The 12,652-nt window shown below is 41.2% G+C and overlaps 3 protein-coding genes across 3 annotated transcripts; 2 read left to right on the forward strand and 1 right to left on the reverse strand.

Moving 5' to 3' along the window:
• The first annotated feature begins 37 nt into the window (after positions 1-37).
• On the forward strand, positions 38-3,723 carry ei24 (EI24 autophagy associated transmembrane protein). Its single transcript, XM_085935838.1, has 11 exons — positions 38-151; positions 823-962; positions 1,050-1,195; positions 1,369-1,429; positions 1,526-1,592; positions 1,666-1,790; positions 1,895-2,014; positions 2,116-2,227; positions 2,303-2,414; positions 2,573-2,647; positions 2,744-3,723. The coding sequence occupies exons 2-11, from the start codon at positions 921-923 to the stop codon at positions 2,895-2,897; spliced, it is 1,014 nt and encodes a 337-aa protein (XP_085791964.1). The 5' UTR covers positions 38-151; positions 823-920; the 3' UTR covers positions 2,898-3,723.
• A 337-nt stretch (positions 3,724-4,060) lies between these two features.
• stt3a (STT3 oligosaccharyltransferase complex catalytic subunit A) lies at positions 4,061-8,896 on the forward strand. Its single transcript, XM_085936426.1, has 18 exons — positions 4,061-4,113; positions 4,728-4,852; positions 4,927-4,987; positions 5,099-5,220; positions 5,310-5,455; positions 5,558-5,648; positions 5,734-5,840; positions 5,925-6,089; positions 6,201-6,381; positions 6,461-6,616; positions 6,704-6,795; positions 6,892-7,047; positions 7,153-7,341; positions 7,422-7,538; positions 7,600-7,702; positions 7,830-8,018; positions 8,149-8,264; positions 8,512-8,896. The coding sequence occupies exons 2-18, from the start codon at positions 4,765-4,767 to the stop codon at positions 8,548-8,550; spliced, it is 2,118 nt and encodes a 705-aa protein (XP_085792552.1). The 5' UTR covers positions 4,061-4,113; positions 4,728-4,764; the 3' UTR covers positions 8,551-8,896.
• Positions 8,897-8,971: 75 nt separating this feature from the next.
• On the reverse strand, positions 8,972-12,046 carry LOC147043291 (uncharacterized). The gene is made up of 7 exons (XM_085936388.1): positions 11,900-12,046; positions 11,350-11,432; positions 10,477-11,276; positions 10,066-10,399; positions 9,922-9,982; positions 9,587-9,839; positions 8,972-9,479 (listed from the first exon to the last, which is right to left on the reverse strand). Exons 2-7 carry the CDS (start codon positions 11,392-11,394, stop codon positions 9,215-9,217), a joined length of 1,758 nt encoding a protein of 585 aa, XP_085792514.1. The 5' UTR covers positions 11,395-11,432; positions 11,900-12,046; the 3' UTR covers positions 8,972-9,214.
• Positions 12,047-12,652: the final 606 nt, after the last annotated feature.

A 12,652-nucleotide genomic window follows, 5' to 3' on the forward strand; every position in this document is an offset into this window, starting at 1 on the left:
CTACATTTCCCAGAATCCTTCAGTGTGTTGGTTGGAGCTTGCGCAATGTGTTTTCCATTGGTCCTTGATATTTTTGTTATTGTTGGTGCTGACATATACAAAGGGAAGAAAAACCATAAACGGTCGTTTATTCAATTACCTGACGCATGAGGTAAGAAGCATACTGACAATAACTAAGCTGTTTTCTCGCCTGATTATTTATTGTATCGTTTTGACACAAGTTACACAATGTATTGAATATGACTAGTTAGCTAGTAGCATAAACAAACAATCTGCCGACAAATTGTGAGACCACACATGAAAACCAGTCTAACATTTACAAATATTAATGTATCCTACGATCGTGGCTTTCTTCGGCAGACGTAGACGTTGGCTAACCCTGAGACAGCACGCTAACGCCTAGTTACAACAGTTTATCGTAGGAAGCAATGTATAAACGTCTTATTTTCCATTTGTTACAGATCCTCTATAAATGATCTAGTTTCATATTTAATTTGGATATAACAACGCCAATTCAATTATTACGATTCTTGGTGTTTAAGTAGTACTATTTTGAATTGTGGCATTTCCACGTTTGATAGCGGCTTTCTTCTTGTTCCTTGATATTTTCTAAGGAAAAAAAAAATATATCGATCTTAGTTGGTGTTAGCTTTTTTTTTTTCTATTGTTGCTGTCCTATCGTTATAACTACAACAAATTTGAATGATAAACTACCGCTTATTCCTTGAATAATGATATACATTTGATAATACAGGAGTGTAAATGATGTATGACGGTTTGCCATCAAATTTTGTTTTTGATCCGTTGTACTGTTTCTGGCAGGTTACTGGGTGATCATCATCCTGCCATGAGAGCTGACCACCAGGTCAAACGTCCCCCTTCCTTCTGCAGTTGATGGAACTGCTGCAGCTGGCACAGAGATGACAGACAGTGTCAGGGCCTTCCTCCGCAATGTTGCGACGGTCAGTAGCCACACACACAAGCGTGTAGATATCACTTTAGTGTAGAGTTAAGAACTGAGGTTCTCATTTTTATTTCGGACTTTGCAGGGGATCAAGGATTCCATATTGGGCATTGGAACCATTTCCAAGCTGGATGCCCGCATCCAGCAGAAAAGGGAGGAGCAGCGGCGAAGAAGGGCCAGCGGGGCTTTAGCACAGAGACGGGCTCAGAGTGAGGAGCGGAAACCGGACAAGTATGTCATTGATGGCAATCCAAAACAATACAATGAATTAAATCTGAATTTTATTTTTACATCCCCTCACAAAGAGATTCCAGTCTTTGTTTACAGGTCACAATAATGGCGGAAAAAAAAGATTTATCCACCAACATATCGTACATGTGTACAGTTATTTGTTTGTTTTGTAGTGACCCCAAAGTAGCCAGCAGGATCTTTCAGTGCTGTGCCTGGAATGGAGGAGTCTTCTGGGTAAGAAGTTCAGCCTACTCTTCTCCAAATCAAGCATGCCTGTGATGACTGTGTTTAAGCATGTGACCATCCCTTTGTTTTTTTTTTTGTTTTTAGCTCAGCCTTTTTCTCTTCTACCGGGTGTTCATCCCACTGCTCCAGACTCTCTCTGCAAAAATTATTGGTATGTGTTGTATATGTATGAAGCTACCAGGTTTTAAAATGACCTGCCAGACAATAATTTGTCTTTGCTCCAGGTGACCCCTCACTCCATGGCAGTGTCTGGTCATGGTTAGAGTTCATCCTAACGTCTGTCTTCAGTGCTCTCTGGGTCCTCCCACTGTTTGTTCTCAGCAAGATTGTCAATGCTATCTGGTTTCAGGTTGGTCCCTTATAAGACAAAAACAACACATCCAAGATTTGTAATGTTCTTATTAAAGACTTTGTTGTTTATATAATTGAATGTGATTGATGTACTTATTGCAGGACATAGCTGACTTAGCCTTCGAAGTGTCTGGCTGCAAAGCGCAGCCATTCCCCAGCGTTAGCAAGATCATTGCCGACATGCTCTTCAACCTCCTCCTCCAGGCACTCTTCCTCATTCAGGTTTGCACCTTCAATATATCTTTTGTTTCCATCTCTGCACTAAACACACAATGAGGTGAGTTTGGTTCAATTGAATGTCACAATATTTGTGTGTTCTCTAGGGTATGATTGTGAGCCTGTTTCCCATTGACGCCATTGGACAGATGGTCAGCTTACTACACATGTCTCTGCTCTATTCCCTGTACTGTTTTGAGTATCGCTGGTTCAACCGCGGTGAGATAGCACATTACTTTGGATATGAACGTCATGCATATGTGATATCCAACTGAAACAAATGGACTTTTTAAGGCATCGAGATGCACCAACGGCTGTCCAATATTGAGAGGAACTGGCCCTATTACTTTGGCTTTGGTTTGCCCATGGCTTTGTTGACTGCCTTGCCTTCCTCATATATCATCAGGTAAGGCCTCAAATGCCATCGTGCATCATGCCTGCTAATTCTTTTTAAAAATGTGATGCACACATTTCGCATAAAGAGTTGCCCTCTGGATATTTATGCAGTAACAAGGGAATCTAGTAATAATTAAAAAGAGAGCCTTTTTATTTTGTTCTACCTAGTGGCTGCTTGTTCTCCATCCTCTTCCCTCTCTTCATCATCAGCGCTAATGAGGCCAAGACGCCAACAAAGATGTAGTAAGTGATTATTAAGGAGCAGCAGTTTTTTTTTGTTTTTTTTTCATTTCACGTTCCCCTCGCTGAGTGAGATTTTTTGTATTTACCGATTTCTAGCCATTTTCAATTGCGTCTCTTCTCGCTGGTGGTGTTGATTAGCAACAAGCTTTTCCACAAGACAGTCCACCTGCAGTCCTCCATGACATCATCGACATCCTCAGAGAGGATCGCATCCCCTCACACCTCCCCAGTCCGACAAAGACTTCAGTGATGATGACGCTGCATGAAGGAACCTCGTCTAATGTGAAGGAATTCCTTGAGTTTTACAGCACTGGTTTCACACGTTTTTATCTGATTCCCGGCCATTTTACGAAAAGTTGCTCGTCCATGACCGGTGTGACATAAAAATTCCCAGTGCCTCACACTCGTAACACAGAATTCATCAAAATTGTTTTCTTCTCAGTCCCCCCCCCACCCCCTCACTTTGATTTTGTATACTGTGCCATTTGAGTTGCTCTCCTTTAAGAATAACAGCACAATAAATCAGGTCGATATTGAAGGACGTAATTTGCATTTAAGCAACTGAGGTTGTTTTTCTAGTTGCAGTTATGTGTTGGTTTGAGGGTGCAAGTTTCACATGTTCCTGTGGCTGTCAGAAAACGATGTTAAAGTCTGGGGAGTTTTTTTTCTTTTTCCTTCAACATCTTCGGTTGTTTGTTTTTTAAACGTGAATTGGCATATAAGGGAGCTTCAATATTTTGGGACTTAATACAAACAAAAAACTGTTACGTGTTTTGCTGATGACTGGTTCTTGATTATCCCCCAAATTAAAATGGTCTTCACCCTCTGCAGAGACGTGGTCATTGTAAACTACAAGATGACCCAAAAAACGGGTTATCATAAATGTATTCAGTGAAAAATCGATGATGCTGCCAAGCTGCAAGAATGTGTGTGTTATTTCATACTACACTGCTAAAACATAATATTGATAACACTTGACCTGCATTCTACAAATCTGACGCAAGTAAATTTTCCCTTTACTATTGTATTTGTTCTCTGTATAATATTAAATACTGAATCCTCTACATACAATATAATGAGCTCCTCCAGCACATTGCATTCTATAGGTTGTGGAGGGACCTTATTTTTTTAACACTTACAGAACTACTAAGGGTGTTTGTGCAGACTGAGTGAGGTTTTGTAATAGAAATGCATCTTATTTAAAAAAAAAAAAAAAGGTTAAGTGCAACTGTTTGTTTTAATCAGTAGAGGGCGACAAAACACGTTTCTTCACTAAGGACACGTCACTACACCACGGCGGCCAAGCGGGGAACTCAATTTGAGTAACACCCAAACGGACCTATCAGAACCGTCCATGATCACGGTTGACTGACGCTTAACCAATAGGAACGTACTAAGACCTGAACGAGGCGGGATTTGAGCCCGTTCGGTTGTCTTCAACTCATGATTTCAGAGGAGCGGAGCTGGTAAGTGCAGCTAATTGTGTATTATTAATGGGATATATTGTCGAAAAGAAATAGCAATCATTTAATTGTTATTCTGCCTTTTTGTTATTCATTCCTCGTAATAACATTACGAGGAAGAGTTGTAGGGAAAACTGCACAAATAAAACGAGTTGCTTAGCCTTGCTAGCAGTTTAGACTTTTGAAAGACACAACCAGATGATCAAGCACTCTTAATGTATTACTGTCGGCACTTAATTTCGAAACATGCTTGTTTCGATCTATTGCATTTCACATTATTTAAACTGACAACTACACGATCGTGGACGGTTTTGTCAAGCGTCAGTCGGAATAGCTTTCTTTGGTGTCGCCTGCAAATCAAGAATAATCGTCCTACTGCAAGGATTTTTTTTTTTTTTTAAATATACGCTAATGTAGATTGTTAATGGCACAGCCTCAAATCTCTGCAGAACATTCCGAGAAGAGTAGGCGCTTCCTAGTTTTCTGGCGTCACCTAATAGTGCGTGGCCTTATCTGGTTGGACTCCCAAGTGTCGAAAGAATGGGATTTATTTTTCTACTTTGGATATTAATTTGAATATGTCTTCCTCTCCTATACATTGCTTGTCCTCGTATCAGTTAGTGAGGTGAGCTGTCTCCTACCACGGTTGCCATAATGACGAAATTGGGCTTCCTACGTTTGTCCTATGAGAAGCAGGACACGTTGTTGAAGCTGCTCATCCTTTCTATGGCTGCGATCCTCTGTGAGTGTCATCATTAATTGTAATTAACTTGTAAACAACCGCAACATTCCTTAATAATGATTGCATCTCTTCAGCATTCTCAACCAGACTGTTCTCCGTCTTGAGGTTCGAAAGTGTCATCCATGAGTTTGATCCGTAAGTGCTTACTCAAAGTTGTGTTGTTTAATTTAACCAAAAAAAAAGCAAACCCCAAATAAATCTATACCTTCATAATTACATAATTTGACACTTATGTTTCACCTTCAGGTATTTCAACTACCGCACCACCCGCTTCTTGGCAGAAGAAGGATTTTATAACTTTCATAACTGGTTCGATGACAGAGCATGGTATCCACTTGGTAGGATCATCGGTGGCACCATTTACCCAGGTAGGAATGAGGAAAAATTCTCAATCTCAAGATAACTGACATTTTTAGTTTGAACAATTATAAATGTAATGTATTTTCTCCCCCACCAGGACTGATGATCACCTCAGCTGCCTTGTACCACGTCCTACATTTTTTCCACATCACCATTGATATCCGCAATGTTTGCGTTTTTCTGGCTCCCTTATTTTCCTCCTTTACAGCCATTGTCACCTATCACTTCACGAAGGAACTGAAGGTAATTTCTAATCAATCATAGAAGGCCTGAATGTGAGTGTTTTATTTTCTCACCCGAATTAGGACAAGCGCTACTTGCTCAAAAGTTCCTTTTTCTTTTTAGGATGCTGGTGCTGGGCTCTTAGCTGCAGCCATGATTGCTGTGGTGCCTGGTTACATCTCGCGTTCTGTTGCCGGCTCCTATGACAATGAAGGTATGTCATTACATGGATGGGCTACAATTTAAATGTTAGAAGACCCCCTCATTAAAGGTTTTTCCATCTTATGTGTCCTTCTTAGGTATTGCCATATTCTGCATGTTGTTGACCTACTACATGTGGATCAAGGCTGTTAAAACAGGATCTGTGTACTGGTCCTCAATATGCGCTCTGGCTTACTTCTATATGGTAATTTGTTTTAATTGAGCAAAGCTGAAGTTTTGATGGATTTGTCATTCCACTAGTTGTCTTTTCTATCCATCCTGTGTGTAGGTTTCCTCCTGGGGTGGTTATGTGTTCCTGATCAACCTTATCCCACTTCACGTCTTGGTTCTGATGCTCACTGGACGCTTCTCTCACCGCATCTATGTAGCATACTGCACAGTCTACTGCCTGGGCACCATCCTGTCCATGCAGATCTCTTTTGTTGGTTTCCAGGTAGGGAGTAAAAGTTGTCCCTCATAGTTCGTTTTCTGTCTAATGTTGGACTAGTAGAATTTTTGAAGAGCCTAATCAAATCCAATCGGTTTGTCCTCTTCCCTACGCCAGCCGGTGCAGTCCTCGGAGCACATGGCAGCCTTTGGCGTGTTTGGCTTGTGCCAGATTCATGCTTTTGTGGACTACCTGCGCAGCAAACTCAACCCTCAGCAGTTTGAGGTGCTGTTTAAGAGCGTCATCTCCCTGGTGGGATTCCTTCTGCTGTCTGTGGGTGCTGTTCTCATGCTAACAGGTAGCTGAAGATCTCTGATGTCGAGGGGGTGGCGCAGATGATGGACTTGAATCACTTAAGTGCATTTTCTACCTCCTAGGAAAGATATCTCCATGGACTGGGCGATTCTACTCCCTGCTGGACCCTTCCTATGCCAAAAACAACATCCCCATTATCGCCTCGGTCTCTGAGCACCAGCCCACAACATGGTCTTCCTACTATTTTGACCTCCAGCTGTTGGTGTTTATGTTTCCAGGTAAGTGTACACACTGTCATGTGCATGCTAACACAGTATTAAATAGTTGTGTTTCTTTTCCTGACATTTCTTCTCCTTTCAACACAGTTGGCCTTTACTACTGTTTCAACAACTTGTCGGATGCGAGGATCTTCATCATCATGTATGGAGTGACCAGCATGTATTTCTCAGCTGTCATGGTAAATCCTAGATGAGCTCTTCCGAAAGATTTCACCTGCTTTTGGTTCCATTTTGAAAGTCATCCATATTTTTATTTTATTTTTTTCTGCCTCCAGGTTCGTCTGATGTTGGTATTGGCTCCTGTCATGTGCATCCTGTCCGGCATAGGTGTGTCCCAGGTGCTAACAACTTACATGAAGAATCTGGACGTAAGCAGGCCGGACAAGAAGAACAAGAAGCAGCAGGACTCCACCTATCCTATTAAAAACGAAGTAGGTGCTTTGATTTGTGCGTAGATGATAAAGATGCCATGGATGAATGGGATATATTGATATTGGTTATCAAGATGCGTAAATATGTGGTGTTGTCTTTCATAGGTTGCCTCTGGGATGATTCTGGTCATGGCTTTCTTCTTAATCACATACACTTTTCACTCTACCTGGGTGACAAGCGAAGCCTACTCCTCTCCCTCGATTGTGCTTTCTGCCCGTGGAGGCGATGGAAGCCGCATCATCTTTGATGACTTCAGAGAGGCCTACTATTGGCTTCGCCACAACACCCCAGAGGTCAAGTCATTTCCCAACACGCAGAGGAAATAGAAAGTTTGGCAAATCGGAACTCACCCCCATGTATTTTCTTATTACAGGATTCCAAAGTCATGTCATGGTGGGATTATGGATACCAAATTACTGCCATGGCAAATCGAACCATTCTAGTGGATAACAATACGTGGAACAACACGCACATCTCGAGAGTTGGCCAGGTGAGCTCGTAGAGCCGACAGCAGTGCCGTATTTATGACTGATAAACATTTTCGATTTTAGGCCATGGCGTCCACTGAGGAGCGAGCCTATGAGATTATGAGGGAGCTGGATGTCAGCTATGTCCTGGTCATTTTTGGAGGACTTACGGGTTATTCCTCAGATGGTATGTTTTTTTTTGTTGCCCTCAATTGGATGAATTTGTGAATGTTGACCTGCTAATTTGCTTTGTAATTGTCATGGAACCAAAAAACAAAAGGAAATATTGGTTGAATCTATCATGCGTCCTACAGATATCAACAAGTTTCTGTGGATGGTTCGCATCGGTGGCAGCACCGACACGGGCAAGCACATCAAGGAGCACGACTACTACACACCCACGGGGGAGTTCCGAGTGGACCGCGAAGGCTCGCCCGTTTTGCTCAACTGCCTCATGTACAAGATGTGCTATTACCGCTTCGGACAGGTCTACACCGAAGCCAGTGAGTAACTCTCGGTTTGTCAGTAGCTCAAACTTTCAAGTGACTTGACCCCAAGCAAATTCAATGGAGTATAAATATAAACTGCCGAAAATACAGATACAAGTCTTGAAGCGTAATTATCTCTTTGCAGAACGCCCACCGGGTTATGACAGAGTGAGGAATGCTGAAATCGGCAACAAAGACTTTGAACTGGATGTGTTGGAAGAAGCCTACACGACAGAGCACTGGCTGGTTAGGATATACAAGGTAAGTCACTCTACCCACTGCTGTTTTTTTTTTTTTTTTTCCATCAAAAGTGGCAAAATCACCCGAATGACCCGAAGGAGGATAAGCAGTTTTAAAATTAATGCATGGATTTTTCAATTTTAAACAGACCGATGTCATTTTTTTGTGAATTTCTGTTCATCTTTTTTTAAACTTGCAAAAACTGATCCATCACTGTGGTTAAAGATCTTTTTTTTTTTTACTCATATTTGTTTACTCTAACCTGTAGGTTAAAGACCTCGACAACAGGGGTCTTTCAAGAACATAAACTCCCTGACTACAACAAAACACCCTGTTAGCGCAACAGCACTGAACACCTTCCCTTGTGGTCAGCAGATGTGCTGCTCAACGATACTTTTTTATACAATTTGTTTTGGGGAAGAAAATTGCAAAGAGATTTGTGTGGGTGAGTGTGAGAATCTTTTTTTTTTTTTTTTAATTGTTATAATAAAATGTCTCCTAAGGAATTCAGGGAAGGAGGTTTCATATTGCCTAATCTGATGTTGGGAAGTTTGAGTTGACAAAGTGGCCAAAAGATAGCTGTGTTCATTGGAGCACCTTTTTGATTTTGTAAAATTTGTTCCAATAAAGCAGGATTGAAAGTGGAGGGGAAAAAAAAATTGGTGTGTTTTAAAAAATTTTTTTTACTCTAAAATCGTTATATACAGTACAAAAAAAAAACACCATCAAAAGGTCATACAAAACTGCTTTTATTATAGTGAGTAAAAATAAGTGAAAGTCAGTTAGCTCCATTCAGGACTTATAAGTGGTCAAGCAAATATGTTAACATATTATCTATACAATTACAGGTATTTCGACAGTTAAAATATTAGTAGGCTTTAGAACAAGGTGAATGCCTTGTTTAGTCTCAGTCCCCAAATCCTTTTCTTCAAAACAAAATATGGTATATACTAAGAATGTGTGCATGACGGTTAAACTTTGACATGGTCAGGCAGATCTCCCATAAGAGCAGAATTATTTCTATAGACATAAGCATTAAGATCACCATCCATGGTAACCAGCTCGGCCAGTGATGACACACTCTGGTCGTGATCGAGCAGGGTCGACGGCAGATGCAAAGATTTGCTCTCGATGCGGCGGGAGCGGCGCACCGGTGTCAGAAATTTCACATCTTTGATATTGCTTTTCCGAGTCGACGTTCTTATTTGAGCCCCACCTTCGATTGTTTTCTTGATACTGCAACGTACAAAAGCGAATTTTGACATGAGTCTTGGGGGGGGGGGGTCACCTTTTTTAATAACAGTTGATATTTTCATGCTTGGTAACTACAGCTGACAACTTACCTTTGCAAATATGGTGTTGTTTTGACACTATATTTGATGACGTAGCCACGATTCGTCTCTGACGCGCCTTCCGCGTTGGTGTCATCGCGCTGAACGTCTTCCTCCATCATCATTTTCTTTTCACCTTCATTTTCATCCTTCAATATCTCCTTGGCCTCTATTTTCTTCGACACATCCTTTACACATTCATCATCCTCTGTCGTGCCTTTCTCCTCTTCTGCAACTTCGCACACATCTGTGCTCTGTGTGGGTTCTGCAAACGAATCCCCCCCCCCCTTTAAAAATTGTATTGTTCTGGAATACCCCCAATTTACATTGTATAAAACCAAACTCACCATTCTGGCATTTTGAAGGAGTCGGCATGGTTTCCAGGACATCACACAGGTTCAGAATAACCTAAAAATACAATTAGGAGCAAAGTGTCAAACACAGCATACATACTATCATATTTCAAAGAGGTATTTGTTGAATGGCCTTACATCATCAAATCCATTTTGCACAACAGGCAAATCGAAATCTGAATTTTCTAGAAGGTCGAAACTCGTGTTCATTATTAAAGGGGTCTGCATCTGCACACTTTTAGGAGCTTCCTGAGCTTGTGGGGGAGAACCAGAGGCTGTGGAGTCTGGTTTGTGTTGGTCCAGACTGGATTCTGGTTTTGCCTCATTCGGCTGGGCTTTAACATGAGACTTGGATTTCACACTGGCTTTGGGCTTTACAGATGTCGAGATTTTTGTGACTACTTGTGTGCTCGTCGTGGCGGGTCTCTTGAGAGTCTTGCCCTTGGAAGCTAGCCACACGGCTAATTTCGCTCTGCAGGGAGGAATGAAAAGAAAATCCTGAGAACGCCTCATTAGCAAAATAAGCTAGACAACGAGTCAAGTCCTTACCTTCTTTCTTCTGTAGTTTCAGTACATCTGTACTGGCTAAGGGTGCTTGTTACAGGAGGTCTCTTGACCTTCTTATCAGTTACGGGTTTGGTGGGTGCCACTGTCGTGTTTCTGGAGTTGGATGTTTTTAATAGTGCCGGGACAGCTGAGGAGGTCCAAGGACGAGCTGAGCGGTGCTCTGGAAGTCGGCCGCTGGTGGGTGCGGCTTTGGATGCTTGCGCACGTCCATCCAACAGCGATTTAGATCTCGGTGGGGCAGGTTTTAGGAACTGGCGTCCAGAGACATCAGCGACAGACATTGACCTTCTTCTTGTCAGATCAGCAACCTTTTGGATGTTTGTTTTAGGTGCTGCTGGTTTGGAATCCACCCTTCGAGCTGTCGCGCTTGACTTCCAAATGGATCCAATTTTTGACTCCACAATCTTACCTTTGTACATGCCGGGAACGACTTTAGATGAAGTCGCCGCAGCTGGTGCTCTTGTGGTATCTGGAACTACTTTTCCATTTTTCACTGTCCGTTCAGTAAGAATGGTTTGCTTATTCGGTTGTCGTTGTTTGACTTCACAGACAGCACTTCTATTACCATCTTTCTGAGTGGATTTGCCTTTTTTAACAACCTCAGTAGAAGCCGACTTTGCGTCTTGGATTGTGGAGGTGATCTTACTGGCACTACTTCCTACCAGCACTCCCTGTTTCTTATTGCTTTTAAACTGTGCAGAGACATTAGATGTTGATTTTGAAAAGTCTCTTCTCCCAACAGACTTGACTCCATCTCTAGGCTCGGCATTCTCCTTGTTTCCCTGAAACAATTCAAAACATTAAACTTTATAGAATCTGAATTTTGCTTTGAAATGACCCAAAACAAACACCTACTTTCATGTTGGCTGGATTTTTTTTTGAAACAGTAGTGTTGCTCATTGTGCAGCCACAACCTCGAGAGGTTTCAGTGGTTTATCCTAAAACAATATATAAAATATCACATCAAGTCCAATCCATATTTAAATAGTATACCATTAAAGTAATTTATATAAATATACATATATTTTACTGACAGTAATGCTTTTCCCAGTGCCAGCATCATTGCATAGAAATTTGACAACATATGGGTTTCTCCCTTGGCTCAGTAGCCGTTGGGGAACACCGTATTATTTTACCCACTCAATCTAGTTGCCCTAAAAATTTTAGCAATAACAACGTCACTACAAAAGTGAAATCATGAATTGTTTGTGCTAAATTATCACAATAAGAAGCCCCTTTGCTCGGACGTTGGTTCTTGCATGGACGTCGTTGTTTAGAATAATTTCTGCAAGAAACTTCCGCTGTTGCTATCCAGAGTCTCTTTAGTTTGCTATAAAAAACATCATCAGTCCATAGCCTTGTTTAAATAAATACATAAATCAGTATAATATTTAATGTAACTTACCCCTCCGTTGAACGTGTATTGTAATCTCGGATGAGCTCGATGAGCCAAAAAGCAACAAAACCGGTCACTGAATTTGGACATTCAAACGTCCCATTTGAGTTAGCGCTTCTGCACTCTTATTGGTTAGCGCGTTCTCGCGAGATTGTCACGTCAACCAACCAATCACATATTTCAAAACAAGGCACGAGATCGAGGGAACGCTCAAGTTTGAATTATTTTGAAACGAAATAACATTCCGCGATTACCCGTTTTGTTTACAAGTATACACAACTAGAGGTTTAATCTCTCTCTATATATATATAAGTCCTCTTAATTAGAACAAAAAGAGTACAGTGAGTCAATTTTAATGTAATTGTTTATTTATTATATTATCATATATTATCATGGCTGATATCGATTCAGCCTATTTTGTGTCTTCCCAGTGATCCCAAAGTTCTCCTGTTGTTTTTTTTATCCCTCCAAAAGATGGTCAACTCAGCCACTTTCCCTCTCAGCAATGCTGCATTTCACTGGCTCCTGTTTAAGAATAAAATTAAATATCACCGAGGTGGAATCATTTTATTTCCATCATGTTTTTTATTTTAATACCATATACTTAAAAGGAGATTAACAACGGTATGGTTCTGTGGAATGAGAATCAATAAAGCATCAATATAAAATTCCCATCAGTCACCGTCATACCATGTTGTGGTTTGGTAGAGAATTTTGAAACCCAGAAGACGGGCTCAAGTTCCGCCTGCAGACAGGATAGTC

The sequence above is a fragment of the Syngnathus leptorhynchus genome, chromosome 17, assembly GCF_054491065.1.
Source record: "Syngnathus leptorhynchus isolate UIUO chromosome 17, UIUO_Slep, whole genome shotgun sequence".
Classification (NCBI taxonomy): Eukaryota; Metazoa; Chordata; class Actinopteri; order Syngnathiformes; family Syngnathidae; genus Syngnathus; species Syngnathus leptorhynchus.

Coding starts and splice junctions, on each gene's coding strand:
- LOC147043291 (XM_085936388.1), bottom strand. CDS start 11,394: ATGAGCAACACTACTGTTTCAAAAAAAAATCCAGCCAACATGAAA. Junction 9,983..10,065: donor TGCAAAATGGATTTGATGAT/GTAAGGCCATTC, acceptor TTGTATTTTTAG/GTTATTCTGAACCTGTGTGA. Junction 9,480..9,586: donor ACAACACCATATTTGCAAAG/GTAAGTTGTCAG, acceptor TGTACGTTGCAG/TATCAAGAAAACAATCGAAG.
- ei24 (XM_085935838.1), top strand. CDS start 921: ATGACAGACAGTGTCAGGGCCTTCCTCCGCAATGTTGCGACG. Junction 963..1,049: donor TCCTCCGCAATGTTGCGACG/GTCAGTAGCCAC, acceptor CGGACTTTGCAG/GGGATCAAGGATTCCATATT. Junction 1,430..1,525: donor GGAATGGAGGAGTCTTCTGG/GTAAGAAGTTCA, acceptor TTTTGTTTTTAG/CTCAGCCTTTTTCTCTTCTA.
- stt3a (XM_085936426.1), top strand. CDS start 4,765: ATGACGAAATTGGGCTTCCTACGTTTGTCCTATGAGAAGCAGGACACG. Junction 6,617..6,703: donor GTTGGTGTTTATGTTTCCAG/GTAAGTGTACAC, acceptor CTTTCAACACAG/TTGGCCTTTACTACTGTTTC. Junction 7,539..7,599: donor ACATCTCGAGAGTTGGCCAG/GTGAGCTCGTAG, acceptor TTTCGATTTTAG/GCCATGGCGTCCACTGAGGA.